At 48.4% G+C, this 25,126-nt stretch overlaps 1 protein-coding gene across 1 annotated transcript in view; it reads right to left on the bottom strand.

Moving 5' to 3' along the window:
* KNL1 (kinetochore scaffold 1) overlaps positions 1-25,126 on the bottom strand; it is a 579,877-nt gene that overhangs the window by 222,179 nt on the left and 332,572 nt on the right. Inside the window, exons 16-18 of the mRNA XM_078659817.1 lie at positions 14,205-14,321; positions 1,529-1,616; positions 1,348-1,413 (exon numbers count right to left, since the gene is read on the bottom strand). Of these exons, the coding sequence (XP_078515943.1) occupies positions 1,348-1,413; positions 1,529-1,616; positions 14,205-14,321 (271 nt within the window). The remainder of the gene's footprint in view (positions 1-1,347; positions 1,414-1,528; positions 1,617-14,204; positions 14,322-25,126) is intronic.

The raw sequence follows: 25,126 nt of genomic DNA, 5'->3' as shown, positions 1-25,126 counted from the left end.
GGGGCCACAACAATATCACTCGGGGCCACAACAATATCACTCGGGGCCACAACAATATCACTCGGGGCCACAACAATATCACTCGGGGCCACAACAATATCACTCAGGGCCACAACCATATCACTCAGGGCCTCACTCAGGGCCACAACCATATCACTCAGGGCCACAACCATATCACTCAGGGCCACAACCATATCACTCAGGGCCACAACCATATCACTTAGCACCACTCACCACCACAGCATCCCTCAGCAACACTCACCACCACAGCATCCCTCAGCATCACTCACCACCACAGCATCCCTCAGCACCACCACAGGATCCTTCAGCACCACCACAGCAACCCTCAGCACCACCACAGGATCCTTCAGCACCACCACAGGATCCTTCAGCACCACCACAGCATCCCTCAGCAACAAGCACCAACACAGGATCCTTCAGCACCACCACAGCAACCCTCAGCACCACCACAGTATCCTTCGCACCACAGCATCCACCACCACAGCATGCATCACTCAGGACCACCACAGCATCACTCAGCACCACCACAGCATCACTCAGCACCACCACAGCATCACTCAGCACCACCAAACACATCACTCAGCACCACATCATCACTCAACACCACACCAGTATCTCTCAGCATCGCCTTTGCAATAGTACACAACCACATCATCATCACTCAGCAAGACCCAAGTAGCATTCAGCATCACCTCAACATTGTCTCAGCACCAGTCACCGCCACCTCAACATCACTCAACACCACCTCAGCCTGCTCTCGGAATCTGCCATCTGTTGATTCTCCCCTAGCGTCTGGCCGCTGATAGTGTTATAATACAGGTACTAGTTCACAACCTTCAACCTCCAATTGTTTATGCCCCCTCAAAAAAAACTTAAACAACCATTGGAATAGGCAAAAACAAGTTGCCAGCATTGCAAGAACAAAAGAAAAATTAGGAATTTTTTTATTGTACATACATTTTTTAAGATGGTCGTTCTGTTGGAACAATGCCTTCTTGGTCATATATAAGTTAACAAAAATGCTTCTGGTACTTTTTTATTACAACTTTTCAGAATGCTGCACAGCAGCCACACTTCTCTACAGCACAACTTAAACACATTGGTTCTGCCTAACCACTTATAAGGCCCCAAAGGCGAGACCTATTGGCTATGCCCATGCTGGTTTGGTTTAGAGATGTGTCCCAGTGCATAGCCTGGCGGTAGGAATAGCCCTTCCCCTCTGTTAGCCCGAATTCTTGTTTCAGTGATATGCTGACCCTAATGAGTATGGGCAGGCATTATTGGTTTTCTTAATACTGAGATAAAAGATTCAAAGAACGTACTTACCCGTCTTAAACCTCAATGCCTCACAATCACATTCTGCCCGTACGCTCGCTTCTAATTGTCCAGCTTCTGAACCAGGCAAAGAAAAAGTATGTATAAGAATACATAACGTCATACTACAATTCAAAAATCCCCACTCACTATCCTCCATTCAACAGATCCTTTAAAAAAAATTATGCTTTACCTTGATGGAGTTCTGAAACGGATCCATCTACTTCCTCCAATAGTTTATCTATATCGTCCATGGTTGACTGCAGCTGTTTCCATTGACCCTAAGGTTAGAACCACAGAGATAAAAATCAAGCATTAAAAACAGCAAATTGAACATAGGTGTGTGCGACTGCATGTATGCCAACAATGCGGCAGACAGAGGTAAATAGTGACAGAACCAGCAATCATATCAATAGCAGACAAACATTTTCCGTTAGCAATATGTCCCACAATCCAAAATACAGACTTGTTTGGTGAAGCAAAAGCCGAATAAAAAGATTTCAAAAGTGAAATATTGTTATAACTAACATGACATGGCTTAAATGAGAGCAGGCACAACAAATGTCAGGCTAAAATCTCCAACTTTCCCAAGTTTGATACTTAAAACGTTATAAGTTTTTGCAGCAAATAGAAAAGTTGAATGATAATTTTCTGTGCGGTTTATCGTCATCGAAACCATGAACCTACTTCAAAAAGAAAACAGTGGTTTGGTGCAACTTGAAATCCTTTTGTGGTCTAGTGTTGATCTGTAGAGCACAATTCTATGGTGACCGTTTGGTGGGATAATCCAATTCTGAAAGGACATTTTAATTTGATTGGCCGAGATGCTTTTCTAGGTCTTGCCTCCACACAGCTTTAGCTATCATTGATATCTCATATGCTTAGAGCTGCTAAGTTTTTGAACTGCTTAGATGTGGCATGTCTCTGTTGTATGTGTGATATTCATTGCTTTACCAATACCATTTTAAGTGACACTTTAGCACAAATACAGCAGAGCAGCCATGCCCTCGTAGTGAGATACATTTAAAAAAATTATGCCTTTTTTTTAATGTAGTACTCTAAAAAGGAAAAGCCTTAGAACTGCTGGAATGCTGCTAAAGTTTTTTATGCAAGGTCACTAACTTTGTTGTAGTGCCTTACTAAATAATATACACAAGTCTTTTAGGGGCACTACTATAGTGCATTGTAAGCCATAAGCAATAAATACAGGAAAGCAAACTCGACTTCAACCACCCGAGACACTTAGAATCCCCTGTGCCACCTACTGGGAAATTGACATCTGACCCATCAGAGATTGACAGCACAAGGGAGCAATGACTCACATCAAAGGAGAGAAACCCCAGTGCATGACCAAAGTCAGTGAGTGGACAAGTAAAAATGTGTTATTATCAAAGGTGGCAAGTGAAGAAATGCGTTACTTACCTGTAACAGCAGTTATCCAGTATTGGTGTCTTTCATAGATTCACATGCCTGAATCATTCCCCGTCGTCGAGACGGGAGCCTCCGGTAAATAAAAAAGTAATGTCCTATAGACATACATAGAGAAAATAGGCCCAAGGGTCTCCCCTTAGTGGCCTTTCCTTGTCCTTATGTAAAAAGGACCAAACTCTTACAGTCAGCCAATCAGCTCCGACCTCCCTCTAGGACCTCCCTGGGAGGAGCCCCAGTCCCTCAGATTTTCGTACGCACCCAACTAGGTTGGCGTAATATTGTTAGAGAGGGATGTGAGACCTTCCAGGGGAGGCGGGAGGGTTGCATGTGAATCTATGAAAGACACCAATACTGGATAACTGCTGTTACAGGTAAGTAACGCATTTCTTATCCAGTATTTGGGTGTCTTTCATAGATTCACATGCCTGAATCAGAATAGCTAGCAATCAGATATGCACCTGCGTGATGGAAATGCTCTGTAGTCACAGTAGACAATGCATGTGTCGTCATACAACATGTGGACAGCATAACAGTAACATCACAATAGCAAGGAACGTGCATACCTGGATGGCGGGATGTAGGAAGGCTCACATCACTGAAAGAGATGGCGAAGCACTGCCTGGCCCACTGCCGCATCCTTCTGAAGTTCGATATCCAGGCAGTAATGTCTGGAGAAAGTGTGCGGTGACTTCCAAGTCGCCGCTCTGCAAATGTCCAAGATTGGTACCCCAGCGAACAGTGCTGCGGACGTGGACATCGCCCTGGTGGAGTGAGCAGTAACATGCTCAGTTAAAGGCCGTCCGGCCTTGTCGTGGCAGAATGCAATCGCTGAGGATATCCACCTGGAGATGCTTTGCTTCGTGAGAGGCAGGCCCACTCTTGGTCTGCTGTATGCCACAAACAGCTGTGAAGATTTCCTGAGAGCCTTAGTTTTGTCCAGGTAGAATTTTAGGCACCTCTGAAGGTCCAGAGAATGCAGCGCTCTTTCCGCTGCTGTGGACGGATTTGCAAAGAAGGACCTGAGGACAATTGGCTCGTTGAGATGAAAGTCCGAAGGGACTTTAGGTATGAATTTAGGGTTTGGTCTCAGCACTACCCTGTCTTGTCTGAATTGCATATATGGTTCCTGAATGGACAAAGCTTGCAGCTCGCTAACTCTCCTGGCTGATGTTAGAGCGAGCAAGAGTGCTGTTTTCCAGGAGATGTGTTTGATGGATGCTCGATGGATGGGTTCAAACGGACTTCTCATGAGTTGGTTGAGTACCAGATTCAGTTGCCATGTTGGAGGGACTTTCCGAGGCCTCGGAAAGGATCTGTAGAGCCCCTTCAGGAATTGTTTGACTAGTCTACTGGACCACAGAGAAGGTCCTGTGAAAGTCCTAGTGAATCTAGAGATAGCTGCGAGGTGAACCTTTATGGATGCATGTGCCAGGCCTGACTGTGCTAAATGCAGCAGGTATGGTAGTATTTGTTCAGGGGTGACTGAGAGTGGTCGTAGATCCCGATCCACACACCACATGCAGAACCGTTTCCACTTGAGAGTGTAGGTTTTGTTTGTACTATCCGCTCTCGCTTTCGACAGGATATCCCTGCAGTCCTGCGGGATATTTAGTCCACTGAACTCCCTGTGCTCAGGAGCCAGGCCGACAACTTGAGTGATTGGAGGTTCGGGTGTTGCACCTGACCGTTGGACATTGTTAAGAGGTTCGGGTGCTGCCTCAGACGGATCGGTGACCTGATGGAAAGTCGAAGTAGATCCGAGAACCAGTGTTGTCTCGGCCAGAACGGGGCAATCAGGATTAGGGTACATGGCTCCGCCTTCATCTTCCTGAGGAGCCTCGGGATCATTGGAAACGGAGGAAAGGCGTACGCAAACGCGCTGGACCATCCGATGGAGAATGCATTCCCCAGAGACCCTTGTTGGGGATGCCAGCTTGCGTAGTGCGGACATTTGGTGTTTTCTTTGGTGGCAAACAGGTCGATGTTCGGGACTCCCCATTGAGAGAAGACGTGTTCCAGGGCGTTGTCGCTCAGCTCCCACTCGTGGGAGAGGGATCGTTGCCTGCTCAGGGCATCCGCGATAGTATTGTCTTTTCCGGGGACATAGTCCGCCTTGAGTTGGATCCCGTGTAACACCAGCCAGTTCCAGATTTTCTGCGATTCGCGTGATAGAGAGAGCGAACGCGTTCCCCCCTGTTTGTTGAGGTAGTGCATCGTCGTGGTGTTGTCCGTTTTGACGAGCACTGGGGAGTTCTGGATGCGTGGCAGGAATGCCTGTAGAGCAAGATATACCGCCCTCAGCTCCAAGAGATTTATATGGAGCAGTTTTTCCTGAGAGTCCCACTTGCCGCTGATTCGAAGATCCTGTAGAACGGCGCCCCATCCTTCCAAGGAGGCGTCCGTGGTGATCACCAGAGGTGTCGCCGGAAGGAGAAACGGTAATCCTACATTCAGATTTTTTCGATTCCTCCACCAAGCTAGGCTTGTGGACATTTTTGGTGTGATTTGCACAATGTCCTCGAAAGAGCCAGTGCTTTGGGTCCATTGGGTTGCGAGAGCTTCCTGCAATGGGCGCATCCTGAGTCGGCAGTGAGGGATAAGGAGTATGCACGAAGACATCATTCCCATGAGGGATGTGTAAGTGCGCACTTTGATGAATGTTTTTGTCGCCACAGCCGTGGCCAGAGATAGTATCTTGTCCGCCCTCTCCTTCGAGGGAAAGGCCTTCACGCACTCCGTGTCCAGGATAGCCCCTAGGAAGGTGATCCTTGTCGTAGGGGTGATGCAGGATTTTTTGAGATTGATGGTTAATCCTAGCCTCTGAAAAAGATTGGTGCAGGCGCAGGAGGATGCTGCCGCGTCCTCGGCTGAGGGTGCTTTCACCAGCCAGTCGTCTAGGTAAGGGAAGACTTGGTGACCCAACTGACGCAGAAATGCCGCCACCGGTGCTAGGCACTTCGTGAAAATCCGCGGCGCGGACTTGAGGCCAAATGGTAGGACTCTGAACTGATAATGTCGGCCCGCCACCTCGAACCGCAGGAACTTTCTGTGACGCTTGAGGATGGGGATGTGGTAGTAGGCATCCTGGAGATCTAAGGATGTCATGAAATCTCCTTGTTCGAGAGTGCCCAGGATTTCTTGAATCGTCACCATCCTGAACGATTGGCTCCGTAGGAAGGCATTGAGTGCCCGAAGGTCTAGAATGGGCCTCCACTTGTCCTCTTTCTGTCTTACAAGAAAGAAGTGTGAATAAAACCCCTTCCCCTTCTGGGATGCTGGAACTCGTTCGATTGCTCTTTTTTGTAGCATTATAGCGAGTTCTAGGGTAAGGAGCCGTAGATGTTTGTGCGTCCGTCTTTTGGGAGGTGTGTTGGGAGGCAGGGATGTGAACTCGAGAGAGTGTCCGAATCTTATAATTTGGAGAACCCATCGGTCCGTGGTGATGTGTTGCCAATTGTCGAGGAAATGGGTCAGTTTTCCTCCAATTTGAAAGGATGTAGAGGGTGGTGGGACTGGCTGGAGTAATCGGTCACTGGCGTCCGCCAGCGCCCCTTTTGGAATTCCTGCCCCTGAAGGTAGATCGTCCGTATGAAGATTGACGGGCTTGTTGTTGTTTATGCTGGTATTGATTTTTGTTGGTAGAGGAATACGAGGACCGGTTCTGGTAGGAACCGCGATAAGAGGACTGACCTCTGGATCGGTTTCCTCGAAAGGACTGGTTCCGGGACTGTAACGTGCCTAGTGCCCTTGCAGTGTCGGTGTCCTTCTTGATAGTTTGCAGTGCCTCGTCGATCTTGTCCCCAAAGAGATGCTGGCCGTCGAAGGGCATGTCCAGCACCTTCAATTGTACTTCCTGGCGGAACGACGTCGCCTTCAGCCATCCTTGACGGCGTAGTTGACGGAAGCCAGTCATGGCTGCATCTATAGCGCAGTCAATTATTTCCGCCGCCGAAGATTGACCTTCCGACAGGAGAGCCTTGACCTCCCCCCTTACGGCATCAGGCAGTTCCTTCAGGTATGGGGCTATGTCCTCCCAGAGTTGGCGATTGTAGCGCCCCAACAAGGCAATGGAGTTGGCGATCTTGATGGTCATGGCCGACGTGGACGTGAATCTCTTCCCTATCGTGTCCAGCTTCCTGCCTTCCTTGTCCGGAGGAGCGGACAGTGGGGAGGAAGGGTTGCGGGAGTGTTTCTGGGCCGCCTGCGTGACCACCGAGTCAGGTTTTGGGTGCCCGTTGAGGCAAGCCGCCGCCTTAAGTGGGGCTTTATATTTCTTGTCCAGGCGCGGAACAACCGCAGGCACGGAAGCGGGTGTCAGCATCAATTTCTTGCCCTGTTCCCACAAGAACTCTATGATTGGAATAGATTTGGTTGCCTTTTGTGTCTGCTCTTTGAAGTCATGCAGGAAGCAGTCCGTTTCCGTTGATTCCACTACCATATGGAATCTCTTCGCTGCCCGTTCCACAATTTTGTGGAAGCCTGCTATGTCCACAGGCGGCGAATCCGCCTGTCGCGGTTCAGGTGAAGCCGGGGATGGCGCTACATACTCGTTATCTCCATACTCGTTATCTCCATCCTGGTCCGAGTGGACCGAGTGGACTTCCTGGACCTCTCCTTCCTCCAATTCTTCCTCCTCCTCGTCGTCGTCCGAGGAGTCCATCACCTGAGGCTGGGTCTCACGGTGGGTTTGAGGGAGAGTTTGAGATCGTTTTGGGGCAGACGCTGGTGTATGGTCTACCGGTGTCTGATGACCACTGTCCGCATCCGGGAATTTTTTGCTTGTAGTCCTGTACAAGGAACCGCAGGTCATTGACCAGAGTCGCCGGTAGGCATATCATGGGGGTGACCTCCGTGCGGACACTAGTGTGGATGGAGTGTTCCTGAAAAGTTAGCTCCTCCTGCTCCTCATCGGTGCTTTGGCACTTGACGTTGAGGTCCGAGATGGAGGTAGCTGGATCCATGCGGTCATCCTCTTCGGATTCCTCACTTTGGAAGATGTCGTGAGGTGGTTGCATCTCCACTTTGCTCGGAGACGTGGTTTCCGGGGTAATTTGCGTTTTTCTAGACTTGCTAGACGCAGCATGTGTTCCTGTCGACGTCGAGGGCGTCGTCGACGGCGGTAGCATGAGGGTCGGCATCTCTACCAGTTCGGATTTTTTCCATGGTTCCGATGCCATCTCCGACGACGAGTCTTCCTTCGTCGGCGTCGTCGACGAGTGTGTCGTCGACGGTCCCTTCGTCGACGGTCCCTTCGTCGACGGTCCCTTCGTCGACGGTTCCTTCGTCGACGGTTCCTTCGTCGACGGTTCCTTCGTCGACGGTGCCTTCGTCGACGGTGTCGTCGTCGACTGTACCTTGGTCGTCGACGACTTCGATGACGATGTTGTCGTCGTCTGTACCTTCGTCGACGGCGAGCCCGCCGTCGACGGTGTCTTCGTCGTCGTCTTCGTCGACGTCTGTGAGTTCTTCGACGACGGTGGGCTCGTTAATGACGATGCCGTCGTCGATGGTGTGGTTCTCGTCGTCGACAGGGTCTTCGTCGTCGACGACGATTGCAGTAATATAATAGAGGAAACAGGTCTACCTGATGATGTTGAGGAAGTAGTCGTCGTCGTCGACGCTGAAGGCGATGACGCTGATGTCGTCGACACAGTGGTTGTGACAGAGGTTGTTTTGTGGGTCTGTCTGGTAGACGATGGAGCAGGCCTTTTGAAGGTGTGATCAGCCTGAACAGACACTGAAGATGACGTAGATCTTGCCTCTGAAGACTTTTTTGTCTTCGTAGGAGGAGTGTCTGAGGGGTCCGGGGAAGATACCCTAGGCCTCTTTTTAGAGACTTCTGAGCTTTTGGAAACACTGCTCTCAGAAGATTCTAGATTGTCTCTGTCCTTCAGCCTGTCCAGCCAGATGAGAAGGCGTCCTTCCCTGTCTCTCACAGTCTTTTTAGGGAAAGACCTACAGATCCTGCACTTGTCCGAGACATGATCTGGGTAAAGGCAGTACAAGCATAGCTCATGCTTATCATCCACATGGATCCTCTTCTTCCCACAGGAAGAGCAGGCCCTGAACAGGGCTTTCTTCTGTGACTCCGACATGGAAGAAGTTTGTGGAAAGAAGCCACTTACTGCAAAACAGTGTAGTGAAGAATCCTTGAAGGGTTGAGAGCGAGGAATCACTTTTGAAGAAAGTTAGATGATTATAAGTAATCTTGAGTAGAGCTCAAGCTGGAGACTCCCTAGCACAACGTGCGGTAGAAAATCTGAGGGACTGGGGCTCCTCCCAGGGAGGTCCTAGAGGGAGGTCGGAGCTGATTGGCTGACTGTAAGAGTTTGGTCCTTTTTACATAAGGACAAGGAAAGGCCACTAAGGGGAGACCCTTGGGCCTATTTTCTCTATGTATGTCTATAGGACATTACTTTTTTATTTACCGGAGGCTCCCGTCTCGACGACGGGGAATGATTCAGGCATGTGAATCTATGAAAGACACCCAAATACTGGATAACCCATATGTGACATACCTAGCCAATAATGCATTTTTTAGGAATTACTCCTTGCATTCTGAGACTTCCAGGCCCCTGGCTTGCCTCAGCGTGGAAAAAGGAAGGAGTGGCCCCTAGCAGTGTTTCCTTTGCAGAGCACTGCAGCCTGTCAAAATACGCTGTTTTGAAGCACCCGTGAGAGTCAATAATTTCTTTACCTAAGCAAGTTTTAGCAGAGTGGGTGCAACAAGCATTAATAACATGCCATCTGTAATGAAACTACTGAGATAGGATGAGGTCAAATGCAGTAACCTGTAGGGAAACAGCACGTAAGTCTTTAGAGCAGCAGAATGAATATACATCAGGCCAGTGAGATTAATGGCCTTGGGGGGGTCTCCAGCACTTCGCCAAGCAATCAGTGTCTCCCATGGAGTGGAGGAGCCACTTAACTACAGCCTGCAGACACCAACCGCAACATCTGGTTCACTATTCTGCTGTTCATCAGGTCCAGCAACACAGCAGCCACCCAGGAAGAGGTCGCGGCGCTCCATGAGGTCAGATCCATCTCCCCAACACGTAAGACGCCAGGACCAACTGAAGTTGGCCAGCACCAATTCGTGGGGTACCGACCCTTGGAGCAACCAAAGCTTGTTTGAGTTTAATCCGGACTACAACTACACAAAGGCCAGTCAGCCGACAAGTGATGTCAGCATTGTAGATGCCAGCCCGAGACTGGCCCAGTTGTCCTCATTTCTCTCCGTTTTCAGGTCTAACCAAGGACCATGGGTGCCTTTGATGCATGGGCACCAATTGAACAAAACCCACGACCTCCAAGGTCCACGACAACCGTCCGTGTTTCCCTGCTCCCACGACCCCCATGAACCGAGACGCTGTGGGAGCTGCCGGACTTGTTCCCAGGGTTCCCCTCTGTAGCCTGTTTCTAGGTGGAAGGCTTGGTGATGATCGGTACTGGTAATATTCCTAGTCAAAACCTAGCTCTTCTTGGCGCTTTACACACCAGGAACTTGGCTTCTCCTCCTGTACAGTCTCTCCTAACGTAGGGCCAGACTCCCACCATCCATTTCTGAGCATGCAGACAGGTTTCTTGGTGCTAGGCAGACCTTCAGCTCTTCAGCAAGTATCCAAACATTAGTTAATGTCCCTTCACATCTGGAGAGCTGACTGTCAGACTGACACAAGCCCAGGATCATAGCAGCTCTTCATGTTCTCTGTGGAGCAGTTCTCACCTTGCTCAGGCACAACCAGGAATTGGAACACAGTGGGGTGGTTTGGGTCCCGCCTTTATACTGTTTTACGGACATGAGATGTTGATGCAGTATCCAAGGTCCAGGAATCGGTTGGGGATGGAAATGTTTCAAACTATTTTTTTGCAGGAGTGCAGACACAGCCTTTGTACAAGCAGGAGTTCCCAAAACATGAGCACCGTGAACTGTGAAGACTCTGCACCTGGCTGGCATTGGCATTTCTGAAGCACCACGCACAGAAAGACAAAGGGGCAGGCCCTACCTAGAACCAATTTTTGCCTAATAAATTCTCCTAACAAATGGCAGTGCGTAGGAAGAACAAATCAGCAATCACCCTGCCAAAAGAACCTCATTGAATATTTATGGGTAGCACGGTCTAAATCCTCCCACACATCATTGTCTGGGGTTCCTCACAGGAAAGAAGGCACTACAAATCCACTGTGGGGTATGGCTGCATCCTATCCTCGTCTAGAGCCATGAAATTCAGGAGCATTACAAAATGAATCCTTCTGGTCCTAGCAACAATATCCTCACCAGCACAATGAGTCATACAAACATCCATACATACATACATCCTACATACATGCATCTGGGATTATCAACTAACCGTAGCGGTTCCCAAACTTTTAACTCCTGAGGACCCCCATTGAGTCACCACTGGAGGCCGGGGACCCCCAAGCAATTTGTAGGAGTTAAATTTCAAATCTTAAAACAGTAATTCGGAAATAAAACATGTGCGCACACAAAACAAATACTCAAAGTGCTAAGGATTTTGGGGCCAAATGTACGACCATTTCATTTAGCGCCTCTCAAATTGGCAACACATTGCGAGTGGCAAATTGCAAGTCGCTAAATGAAATGTACAACAGTGTGTTTAACACTGTTTGGCATTCCCATTGGCGTTGCACATTGCGAGGCTCATTAATATCAATGAGCCTCTCGCAATTTGCGAGCCCATTGGGAATGCCAGCCCTCTCAGGGATGGTGGCCTGCTAGGCTCAGCACACCACCATGTCTGGGACTGCTTTTAAATAAAGCAGTTTTCTTTTTGAAAATGCAGCCCGTTTTCCATGCATTTAAAAAAAATGAAACGTTTTTGTTTCATTTTTTAAGGGCAGGCAGAAGTCTCTAGGACCACTGCCTGCCCATGAAAAATAATTTTGCATGCATTTGCAAAGGGGAAGGGGGTCCCCTGGGGACCGCTTGCCATTTGCGAATGCATTCCCATCTACTTGAAGTAGGTGGTAATTGCGAGTGTTTTGCGACCGCAATTGCAGTCGCAAAACATTTGTACATGGTTTTGAGACTCGCTATTTGGAAGGGAATGCCCCTTCCAAATAGCAAGTTGCAAAACCTATTTAGTGAGTCACAAAAAAAATTGCGACTCGCGAAATAGGCTATATACATGGCCCAATAGGTTTTTGCATGCCCAAACGGGTTAGCGAACCCGTTTGTGCATATAAAAACGGGTCGTACACGTGGCCCTTAGTATTTCATATTTTATTTGTTTTATAGCATCTCTCATACCATTGTGGGATGTCAGAGCACTTTACATCACACATATATAGAGACAATGAATCATACATGTAAATCAGTGTATAGAAAATGTTATACAAGTTAAAGGAGACTACAAGGTGTTGTATTCAGATGTCATTCATATTGGTAAGCATTTTTAAATAGTGCTTGGTCTTTAAAAGCAGAAACTCAGGATTCAGAACATAACAGTGGCTAGCACTGACTTTAGCTTTAAAAATGTATTTCCACCCAAATAAATCTTTTTAGCAGCATCAGGATTATGAATGACTGGGAAAACATAAGTTATTAACTGGTACCATGAAGTTTGCAAGCAGCTTTTTGATGACAGTTTATAGGTCCCTCTGCTAGATTACGATTGTCACTTATGAAGTGCACAGTAACAAAAGAATCTCTGTGATAAAAGCAGTAACCACGGACCTATGCACATAAAATACTGCTTTTTAAAATGCATGTTACACATGCTTTGCAGTAGGCACATTAACCCTCTGTGCTACATTAGTTAAGTCAAAGCTGCCACTGAACAAAACTCATCTCTCTCCAGCAGGTACATTAATCACTGGCATTATCGTGACACTTTTATTGTTGCTCGAAAGCTGCTAAGTATACAACAAACTTTTCTGTGCTCTTAAAACTGCTTCCTACGGGCCCCCTAGGAATGTGTCACGGACCCCAGTTTGGGGAACACTGAGCTAAGTAGTTTGGGTGTTGCATACAAGTAGAAATGTACAAGAGAGGGGCCAGTATGCAACTTAGTCCTTCTGAACCATATCAGTATCATCTATTCACAAAACCTGGTATGCTTTCACCATACTTCATGTCATAAACTCAAGTTATGGACAATAGTAGCATGTCATCAGAGGAGGCATGGTTGGTGAACCGCTCAAAGTCTCAGAACAAGTTCAGGACGTTGGAATTACTACAGGCAGGACTAGGCTCAGGGCACCGGCTAGGTTAACATGCAGGCTATGCCAACAAAAAATCTGGATACCGGTTTCACAAGCAGATGTGTCACTCAGGGTAGGGGATACACTGATTTTTTATGCAGGGGACAAATGTGTTGTGTTGTGCATTATTGGGAGCCTCTGTGGGATGCGGGTTGGTGCTGTGCATGAATCAATAGCGAAGTGCTGTTATCTTGCTTTGTTTTGCAGCACGTAATAGTGTGGTGGTGGAAATAAAAGTGAGATTCAGCGGACGTAGTTTTCACTGACATTTCAAGGTGTTTTTAAAGCAACCAGGGCATAAACACCACGAGAGAACTATACAAAAATACAAAACAACCAACCACCGGGGTACTATTGTAAACAACCAGGCCACAGGAATGTACGGGTTTTTGGGGGGGGAGGTGGGGGGGGGGGGGGGGGCGCGGGGGGAGGCATAATTGGGTGAGGGGAACTATAACATATATGCAGCTGCATCACACCACCACAGCCGGAGGGGCAGTGGAGTGCTGGTTGCATTTACACCAAAAAAGGGGGTAGTCTGGAAGCTGAATAATCTAATTCTTGGAGAGGTAGTGCACACCCAAGCCCCCACAAAGCTCCCAAGGGCTACTAATTTAGACCAGCACCCAGCCACAGCCTGGCAGGGTGGGTGCCAGTACTATTTTTTCAGGACTACTCTGTGTCCCAACCTCACATGGAGAAGGGTGTCATGCACGACATGAATGGTGTTGGTTGCCACAGCCCGTGCATGTAAGAGCAGTGGGGCCAGGTGGTGGGGATTTTGACAGATTACGACGAGGCCATCTGTCGAATTCCACCCCCACCCCCCCAACCCGGTCCACCGCTCTTACCCGCACGGGCTGTGGCTGCCAGCACCATTCATGTCGTGGATGACACCCTTCACATGTGAGGTTGGGACACAGAGTAGTCCTGAAAAAATAGTGCTGGCACCCACCACTATCACAAATTAAGCATGGTCAAAAAACGAACTAAAATTTAAGAAGGGTAACAAAGGAAGGGCCTGATCTGTGTTTTGAACAATGTGTGTAGTGCTAAATGTGTTTAGTAACATGTCACGCAATGGAAAATGCTCACCAATACTGTGACGTTTGAGACTGAGCTATACCCTTTTAAGGCGTAAAAAGCCAAAAATTAATAACATTGTTTATGGCTACAATTTATCATTTAGCATTGAGCACATCACTCCTACTTACACGAGCAGTTTTCAATAGTTTGCCATAACGCTTCACCTTGCCCTTGTGAGATAAGACTTTACTTTTCAAGGTACAGTTGGACTTTATCTTCTTCATCTCCTCACCAAACAACTTCAACTGTAACAGAAAAGTATCATTTAACAATCAAATGAAAGGAGCAAAGAAAGATGACAACATACAAAACTAGCAATGCCCCCATTAAAGTCTAAAGCTATAAAGAATCATTAAGTTATGCCTAAAGACTTTGTCAGATGTTCATCATTCCAAATAACAACTTATTATTTAAGGCAGCACATTTCAAAGTAATAGAACACAAGTCTACGGGCATTACATTTAAGTGAGGTCTCCACCTATGAAGACCTAAAGCAACATTCCGTCAGACGAAAAGGGAATTCTTCTTAAGGCTCCCCTTGAGATACATACACCTTTGGCGAGGTGTAAAAAGGATCAGTCATTTATATCAAAGATCTCACTAGAGAGCTGAATCCACCATGATGGACAAACATACAGTTTCTTTATGACAGACTTGCAAAGTCCAACCCGCAAACTGCTTTGTTGTGATGATTGCCTAGCAACTGGAATACTTCTATATTTGTTAAGCTCCACTTGGTTACTGCTGTTGAACCATGCAGTGGTACAGGCTTTCTTTGCCTGTTCAGCATCTTCTGCTGCAAGCTCAGTGGTTTCTTTTTCCCACCCAGCCACTGCTAGCAGGGGACCACGCAGCCACCTTCTTTATGCGTCTGATGGACCTCATGTGTGCCCACCCCACTTCCATCCCGCCACCTGCATTCCTTCCACTTAATTGTCTTTCTGGCAGACGCATACAACAGTGTTCCTAGTGCCCACGGGAGACTCCAAAAGGCAGAGCTGTGCTGCTGACAACCAGATGCTCCTGGGCCACCTGCTGAAACTGTAGACAACACTGGACATAAGCAGCCAATACAAAGTAGGATTTCTCCAGCCCCACTCAGTGTACCAAAGTGGGATTTGTTTTTTTGTTTTCTAAGGCCCTTTTCTCAACAAACTGGGCTAGCTGTCAGGGTACCTCTGGGCTTAAGATTTCTTGGGGATCTCTCGTAACCTCCACACACCCTCTTGCAATACTGCTTCCTCCTCAACGCAGAAGCTTCTCCATACAGGCTTCTCAGCTTGACTTGTTGCTCTGGCATGGAGCTCTTCTGACCTGGAACTCTTCCTCAGCAACACCCACAGGCACTCCATGGCTTGTTTGAATTCTAAAGCCAGCAAAGTGTGCAGCCTCTAGCTGGGTGAATGTGCACAGCAAGTTGAAGAATGATATGAGAAAGAATGATGATGGATTCAACCCAGATCTGTGATTGGGGGTGAGTGTCTGAAAAGTTTCAGCGCTCCGTCCATCATCTCCTTGTGTTTGCTTTGAATATTCACAACAGCATGTGTCCACAATGCCCACTCCTCAAAACACTACAACAGGACCATATCAACTTAATTCCTCTGCTCTGAAGGGTTTAGCATGTCCACTTTCCACCAGGCCAGGGAGTCAGTCAGTCCTGGAGCATTGAAATGGCCCCAAAGGCTCCTGACAGGGGGTCAAAGTTTCACTGTTCTGTCTTTTCCAGGCTCCTCTTCAGCTATCCCTGCTGGTGCAGGGGCTTTTGAATGGAGCTTGATGGGTCTCCAACAGTTGAAACCAGAACCCTACTCTAGTGGTGCATCATCATCTACTCCACCTTTATATGACACTCAATGGACCAGCCCACTGCTTACCCTACCCTACACAACATTTTACTCCACCATGGCAGCTCTTTCCAAAAGCAGCACATTAGCCTCTGAAATTGTCCCCGCCAGCCTGGCCCGCTTTCCTTCAATCCCATCAAAGCGGCCAACTGCTGAGCAGCAGACTGAAGGTTCTCCAGAATTTCTCCTACCTTAATTAAGAGGCAACTTCCAACCTGGCTGTGTGCTTCTAGTAGGAGATTCTTCATCTATGTAGAATAGACCTATTTGTTCCTGGGGCCTTTGAACTACCAGGTGGTGGAGCACAGTAAATCAAGCTCAGCCAAGCAAACAGAACAATATCCTTAGATGTGAATCTAAACCAAGGAAAATAATATAAGGTAGCAACTCCGATCTTTATTCCATGTTCCAGTCCTAAGTTCAAACAATCAGGATTGATAAAGCTCGGCTAATCGCCCAATAGAGTATCCAGGTGTTTGCTGGCCCCGAAGGCTTATTCGAACAGCCAGGTCTTGAGAGCCACTCGGAATTCCGTAAGCGAGGTGATGGTCCGGAGGTGCATGGCGAGACTACTCCAGGTCTTCGCTGCAATGTGGGAGAAGGAGCGTCCTCCACTTCTGCTTTAGTAGACGTGGGGAGTATGGGCAACTGAAAGGGAGGCAGAGTGTAGTCTTCTCAATGGTTGGTGGAAGTTCAGGCGGTGGTCAATGTAGGCGGGTCCTTGGTTGTATATAGCCTTGCGTGTGTGGGTCAGCATCTTGAATTGGCATCTCTTCTGTACAGGGAGCCAGTAGAGTTTCCGGAGGTGGGGTGTGATGTGGGTTCATCACTGCGAGTCTGGTTGAGGCGTTCTATATGGTCTGAAGTCTCTGTAGAAGGTGTTTGGCGATTCCTAGGCACAGGACATTGCCGTAGTTCAGTCGGCTGAAGACAATGCTTTACTCTTTAAGAGCAAAAAGTGAAAAACTCACCTCTTTCTACAGTTCCCCCAAAATAAATGATGCAGTTCCTTTCAGTCCCCAAGCGAATTAGAACAATTGAACAAGTTACTTACCTTCGGTAGCACCTTATCTGGTAGAGAGTCTATTTAGCCGCAGAATCCTTACCTTAGAATTATCCCCAAGTGTCAGACTGGAATCATTAGATTTTCTTGAGCAGTACCACTGCATGCTCGTAGGTGGTGTCATTCAGCTCATCATGGCGATGTCTGCGCCATTATTGATGTGTGCCATCCCAGCACACTGACATTCATTACTTTTTGCAACTTTCTGCAACAGAAAGCCCAGAGCTATAAAGTATGTTGACCACTGATGTGGAATACTAGGGCCCAGAAAAGGGAAATCCTGTCTCTGGACGCAACTGTCCAGGTAGTAGTGCTGGTTAAGCCCATGTTGCCGCCTGGTAGAGTCCAGGACCAGAACTCCTACACTAACACAGTGGTTGCCGCCTTAGCTATGGTGGAATGAGCAAGCAAACCCTCAGAGGGTTGCTTCTTAACCATTGTGTAGCAGATTTTGATACAGAGCATGATCCATCGTGAGATAGTCCTCTTCTGTACGGCTAATCATTTCTTTGCGGCGATATATCCTACGAAGAGTTGGTCGTCCACCCGGAATTCTCATGTGTGATCAAGGAAGAACAACTAGGCTCTTTCTGGGTTCAGACTGTGAAGTCGCTCCTCTTTCTTGGAAGGAAGAGGCGGAGCGCAAAAAGTAGGCAGAGCTTTGCTGAAACGGAGTGATCTCTTTCAGGAGAAAGGTAGCTCTCGTACAAAGAACCAGTTTGTCTGGGTAGATCTTCAGATAAGGAGGCTTTGATTCCAAGGCCTGAACCTCACTGACTCTCCAGGGAGATATTCTTTCCACCAGGAAGATCGTCTTGATGGTTAGGAGCCTGAGAGGACAATTGTGCAAGGGCTCAAAGGGAGCGCACATAAGGAAAATGAGGACAAGATTTTGGTCCCATTGGGGCATAATGGAAGGAGGAAACAAATGTTGTAAACCTTTCAGAAAACTATTTACAATAGGCGATTTGAAGAGGGATGGCTAGTCAGGCAACCGCAAAAAAAAAGCTGAAATAGCCCTTCTGGGCAAGGGAAATAATGAAAAGGAGAATCTCAGGAAATGGATCAGAAAGGGTATTGATTTCACTTTCTGTACACCATGGCACTAGTTACACACTTCCATAGAAAGGTCGAAAGCTTGCAACTGTCGCCGCTAAATCTTCACGCATGAAGGAGTATTGACCGGTCTGGTGGAGAACCCTCTCCTGTGACTGAAGATCCTCAAAAAGGGGCAGCTTGATCGGACGACCGATGGATATGCTTAACAGCTCAGGATATCAGACTCTCCTTGCCCAGTCCCGACCAACAAGGACAAATTGGGCCAGGATATTCCAGATCTTCTTGAGAACTCTGGGTAGAAGGGGTGTGGACAGAAAGACGTATATGAGGCCCGAACTCCACTCAAGACTAAAAGTGTCTCCGAAGAGATCCACCTTGGAAACTCCAGTGCGCAGAACTGCTGACATTGAATGTACTTGAAAGTGGCAAGCAGATCTAACCAAGGCTCTCACCACTGCTGAAGGAAACCTTGCACCACCTCCGGATGGAGACCCATTCGTAATCCGCTAGGCATCTGCAGGGGAGTTTGCAGTAGCAGCTGCTACGGGGCAGTAGTGGTGAAGTGGGGGTGAGGGGTGAGGCGCGGGAGGGGTTTAAGAAAAAAATTAAAAGTTAACTTACCTGCTGGCTACCGCTTCTCTTTCATCCTCTTCGATCCAGCAGGAAGCAGACTCCACTAGCCAATCATGATGCTGCAGTCACCATAATAGCAGCATTGTGAATGGTCTGAGAGCAGTGGTTCGGTGCTCAGCCAGGCAGTGGGAGCCTGTGAATGTTCTCCACCCAGGCTGTGCATTACAGCTTAGTGGAGAACATGCTATGTGCATATGGCTGTTTGACCGGCTCAAGACGGCTGGCCAAAGTGTCATGCGCATGTAGAGAGTGCTCACCACTCCTCCCCCTGCTCTATGGGCAGCCCCGCCTGCACCTTCAGAGCCTTCTGCAAAATAAATTTATAATAACGTTGAATTATCATAATTTAAATTTTCCCATAGGGCGACGCTCCTCTGCCATAGTGGAGGAGCTGCCACTGTGAGTTCGTCCTCTATGACGTTGAGAGATCCTGCCAGATGTTGAACCACCACAGATATGCCTAGCTGTCCCAGTCCATGTTCAGAGACGCAGGGCTTGAAAAGGATACAAGACCCCACCCCGCCCTTTTTGTTGCAGTACCACATAGTGGTGGTGGTGTTCGTGAACACTTACAGTAGTCTTCCCTTCTTGGAAGGTAGAAAGGCTTTCAATGTTAATCGGATCGCTACATATCCAAAAGACTGATGTGGCGTACGGATTACAGCTGGAGACCAGATTCCTCTGATCGCCACCTCTCCCAGATGGCCTCCCCATCCCATGAGTGACGCGTCTGTCACTACGGTCAGATCTGGTTGGGGAAGGGAGAGGTGTCTGCAGCTGACCCAATCACGGTTAGTAAGCCGCCGCTGCAGGTCCTTTGCAAGAGAGATTCGCCTGATGCTGCACCCACTGGAACTTTAGGTCCCACTGCAGAGCTCCCATATGCCAACAGGCATGCATTACCAACAGAATGAAAGGGGCTATGAGGCCCAGCAGCCTCTGAGACAGTCTTACCAAAATCCAGAAGAGAGGCTGAAACATCTGCATCATAGCCTGAATATCCTGAACTCTCCATTCGGGATGATAGGGCTGACACTGCACTATGTCCAAAACACCTCGGATGAAAGTGAGAGTCTGAGAGGGAGTAAGGAGCGTCTTAGGCACGTTGATAGTGAACCTCTGTAAATGCAGGAGGTCTACGGCAGTCTGCAGGTGGGAGACAGCCTGGGCGCGCCCGCCTTCAACAACCAGTCGCCGAGAAGACGCGCTATTGAAAGACTCGCAGCGAACATTGTTGGAGTCCACAGAAACCGATAGTTCCAGGACCCATGGGGTTCAGTGTGCACGGAGGTTAAGTGCCCCTGCTGAGTTTGTGAAATCAAGTGACTACTCCGAGCTCTTGTTGCCGGAGATGGTCCAAGAACACATTGTGCCTGCCCTTCACTGAAAACGGACTATATGAGACGTACGGAGGTGGCACTGCCCCAACATTTTTATGCATTTCATTGATGTCTCTGAGCGCATGACGCCAGAGGTGGTGTGAGAGCACCCTGTGCCCGCCCCCGATTTATCTTCAACTTATTCATGAGCTACTCACGAGCTCCAGGAGGAAGCCATTTAACATCCCCCTAATAATCTGTTGGATTCCATCTGGGACCAAACTCACAAGGCTATACACAGATTATCGTTTTATTGTACTGAGGAAGACACTAGTCTCATATTGCACGATAATTCAAGGGTCGAAACGTCGACGCATAACTAGAAACACTATAATCCAACCTGACCATCACAAATAGAAGGAATAGAATTCCAGGTCATCCTGAGATAATCACCAAATTTTCAAGCTATGCCTAAATGTAGTTGTTTTTATGTATTTATATACCTATTGTATTACACTGCGATATATATAAAATACACCTCACTTCTCCTTTGTTTCACTTTCATAATTACGCTAGTGATTTATGTGCATATGTCCTGTGCCACACTGATACATGATTTTTTTCATATAAAGTTAAAATACGCTTCCAAATAGTACAATTAGTTTGTGCCTTCTTGCTTCCTTTTTTTTTTAATGTGCTTAGACAGATTTGTTTAGAACATTAAATGTAATCCAACGGTAGAAGGGGATAAAGTTTAAATGTTTAATTTTGGCAAGTGTGTTATGGCAGAACCACTGCTCGTTTAATGTAATAGTCCCCAGGTTCTGCGCATTACTGGGTATCCCCATTGTTTAATACTTACTGAAGCATATGCCAACAGGCATGCATTACCAACAGAATGCAGGGGTCCATGAGGCCCAGCAGCCTCAGTCAGTCTCACCGAAATCCAGAAGAGAGGCTGAAACATCAGCTTCATAGCCTGAATATCCTGAACTCCCCATTCAGGAGGATAGGCCCGAAACTGCACCATGTCCAAAACACCTCAGATGAAAGGGAGCACCTGAGAGAGAGTCAGGTGCGTCTTCGGCACATTGATAGTGAACCTCAGTAAATGCAGGAGGTCTGCAGCAGTCTGCAGGTGGGAGAAGACTGCCTGTCGAGATAGGGGGAAGACTTGCACCCCTCATCTCAGCAAAGGACCTGCAATCACTGCCATCACCTGCGTGAACACCAGAGGGGCACTGGTGAGGCCAAAGGGGAGCACAGCAAACAGTGTTTGTAGATACAGGAAGCTGGCCCTGAATATTATATCACTAGGTGGTAATACCGTGCACAAAGTCAAGGGGTTCCTCAAAAGTGTACAGGGCTCAGTGTAAAACCCAAAGTGCTCTATTAGTGGTAGTGTGACAAGCAGCCTTAGGCCTAACACAGAGGAGCATAAGACATTTATTGCACACACATCAATAATGGACACAACTCAAGGAGGAGAGCCAGACCAATTTTATAAAATTATACTTGGTTTGTACTTTATTTAAGACACAGGTCTTCATAATAAGGTGAGTACATTTTTAATTCTAAACACTTTTCACTTTCGAAAGTCGACACTTAGAAACTTTTTCATACTATCCAATGTTATCCTATGGGGAAAATAATATTGTGGTTAACCAGGTCAATATCGAACTTACAATTTCAATGTTCGGAGCCAAAAGTCAACAAGTGCCAGGGGTCAGGAAGGTGGTCCAAGACTGCACCACCAGCGGCACAGGTGCAGCTGGGTGCAGAGGTCAAAATCTGAGTTTGGTCCAATGCTTTCAAATGGAGAAAGGGGGTGCCCGGAGCCACACTGCTTGTAGGTAATTAGGTCGGTTGAAGGGGGCCAAGCTTTGGGGTTACGTTAAGCACGGGGGGCACAAAGCAGCACCAAACATACACCAACAGCGGCACAGGGGCAGCCAGGTGCAGGGTGCAAATTCGATGTTGGGATCCCAATGCTTTTCAATAAGGATCTTCTTGACAATAAATAGGCTGTAGGTGTGGCACCGGAGGTTGCACGAGTAAGACCAGCGACAGCAGAGGTAACTTCGGAGTCTTCTTGCCGGTCCCAGTCGGGGGGGGCGTCTGGATTCACACTGCAGGCGCCGTCGTCGAGGGAAGAGGAGGTCAGCCAATACTGGACACGAGGTCAGGATCCCCAGGGAGACTTCCCTGCCCAGGTAAGCCACTCAGGATCGGGCTGTGTGCGTCTGGAGCAGAGTGGGCTAGGGACGCAGATCTACCGGGACCCAGGGTCTTTGGAGTCTGTTTCTTCTAGACAGGTCTGCTGTCCTCAGGGGATTGGAGCCTTTATTAAAGGCAACAGTCCTCCCAGGGGTTTTGGAGGTCGTTGTTGCAAAACAGGTAGCAGAGTTGTTGAAGCTGGAGACAGGTCAGTAGGGCTGGGCCAAGGCAGCTGTCTTCTGCTGCAGGGTGGCGTCTCTCTTAAGTCAATGCAGATCTGAGGGTCAGGTCTGGGGGAGCCAACTAAATACAAAATTTAGGAGGCGTTTTAGGGAAGTAGCAGGTAGGGCCAATGGGCACCTTACCTGGGGTGACTACACCCCTAGTATGCCACCCTTCTGTGGCAGGGGGCATAGACCTATCCCTGATTGGAGGGGTCCCCCTGGGCCATCCTGGGGGAGGAGCTTTGAACCCTCTGCCCAGGAAGTGCATTGTTTCTGGTTTCAGAGAGCAGGGGCCTCTGCCTAGGGGTCCAGAAACATGTTTGGTGGTGGCTGGCTGCCTACAGCTGGTCAGAGACCACACCAGGGCTGGCAGGTATTCAGGGGGCACCTCTGAGGTGCCCTTTGACCATGTTTTAATACATCTCACACTGGCATCAAAGTGAATTTATTTCAAGGAGCTGTTTGGTACCAAACACTCCTGGGTTCAGTGAAGCCATCATAGCTCTGTGGAGCTCGAGTTGTCAAGTTCCCAGCCCATGTACTCTTGATGGCTTCCCTGGAACTAACAATATTAAAGAATAGACCCCAATGCTGTAGGGGCATATCTGCTCATGCAGATATGTCCACACCTGGGATAGATTGCACCCTGCCTTAGGGCTGGTAAGACCTGTTAGGGGTTGACTTTCCTATATCCTAGGCAGTGCTAGCTGGCATGGCACACAGGCAGTGTGCCATTCGACTTGGTCACTTTTCACCTCACAGGGTCATGCAAGCTGCAGTGGCATGGTCCTAGTGAGGAGGTCCCAGCGCACGCTTTTCAGGCTCCAGGCACCACTTACTAGGGACTTACAGGGGCCAGAAGTACCAATTCTGGCCATGTTTTTAGGGAAAGAAAACTGGTACTGGGAAGCTGCACAGCAGGGACCCAGTTAAAGTTCCACGAAAAGCCAGGCACAAAGTGGGGGGTACTGCAACAGAACCCCATTTTTTCTCACAGGTGCCCTCCGTGAACTGCAGGTAACGCCTGTGGGCAGACAGAATGGGAATGTGAAAATATGAGTCATGCGAGACCAACACTACCATCTAGTCTCCTTATTCCAGGGCAGACAGGACACGAGCAAGAGTGAACATTTTGAACTCCTCCTTCTTGAGAAAGAAATAGAGAGGGGAGGTCGAGGATAGGAATAAGGCTTCTGTCCTTCTTGGGCATCAGAAAGTAGCGAGAACAGCAACCACGACACGCTTCAGATGTCAATACTCTCTCTATGGCTTCTTTGGCAAAAAGAGCTGTCACTTCTTGGTTGATGAGGAATATTTGGTCCTCAATTAGCCTGTCATAAGTAGGTGGCATGGAGTAAGTGGTCGTCTTGAAGGGAAGGGAGTAGCCCTTTTGGTCAATCTGCAAAACTAACCTGTCCGATTTTATGGACTGCCAGTGGGGCAGGCATAGGCGAATCCTGCCACCAACTGGGTGCCCATGATGGTAAATGTGCATCCTACCGCAGGCAACAGCCTGGGAGAGTGCAGCTCGGGCCTCCTTCGGGAACGTATGCAGCACCTGCACAACAGTTTCCCAGAGAGCATGGGAATAGGTGTCCAAAAGCAAGCAGTCTTCATAGACCACAATGCCAGCTGGTGGAAGAAAACATTTTGTTGCCAAAATGTTACAGCCCCTTGGATTTCCGATCCAATGGTGGGGATGGGAATGTGGCAGGATTTACTTGTCAAGTGAAGGCTTGGACCACCAAGCTCTTCGGATTATGGGTGTTCCGCGAGGAATTTGGTGTCCCCTGGAGGGGCGGGGGTCAAGGCTGGAAATTGTCCTGTTCACAGGAGCCAATGTGTTGGGCTTGGACCAAGTCCCAAGCAGGACATCAGTAAGAGCTTTGTTAAATGGAAGAAGCAGTACTGAAGGGGACACCCCCAGCTGAAGTACTTACGTCAGGACATTAGTTTTGACTGCCACAAAGGGCAAGCTAAGGTTCAGGACCATAGTTCACCCAGATCCTCACACCACGTAGTCATAAGGCCGATATTCTTCACGGTCCAGAGACCCCTCCCACGCCTCCCCAAGCACTAGCCCATAGGAATAGGGCTCCGGTTCCAGCCTGGAAGGCATGTCTCCAGTAAGCTCTGGAGTTGGGCGATGGCCCTTCAGCTTTGTGCCAGAGTTGGGGATGTAATAGGGATGGCAGTACCGGGAGCGCCGGCCTTGGCACTGGGGAAGGTCGACATGGCATGACTGGTGCCGATCTGGATCAATTTATGGACCCATTGGTCCCCGACTGGCGCTGGAGCTGCAGGTGTGGACCTAACAGGGGCCACTCTTAAATCTGTGGGGCCCAAAGTCGCACCCGAGGGCACAGGCCACCCAAATAGGAGGTGCATAGCCTCATAAAACTCTCTCAACTGGGCAGGGGGGACGTTCCTAAACTCGAAAAGGCATGGAGTCGGCCCAGGCTCTGGCTCAACCGCAGATCAAGGCCTCGCATGACACTCCCCTGTCTGGCTGACCCCCAGCTGAGGTAAAGTCGAAGCTCGCTTCAACAACAATTTCTTCTTCTTGTGGCAGGACTTACCCGAATGACCCGAGGACTTAAGAGTGCGACAAGCTTCTTGGACACCACGACCGCTCAGGGACCTTTCTCTTAAATCGGATCTGGATCGTCGTGGTGTTGCACTTCAAGC

The sequence above is a fragment of the Lissotriton helveticus genome, chromosome 9 (assembly GCF_964261635.1).
Source record: "Lissotriton helveticus chromosome 9, aLisHel1.1, whole genome shotgun sequence".
Lineage (NCBI taxonomy): Eukaryota > Metazoa > Chordata > Amphibia > Caudata > Salamandridae > Lissotriton > Lissotriton helveticus.
The sequence above is the reverse complement of the archived record's forward strand: the minus strand, read 5'-3'. Positions and strand labels throughout refer to the sequence as shown.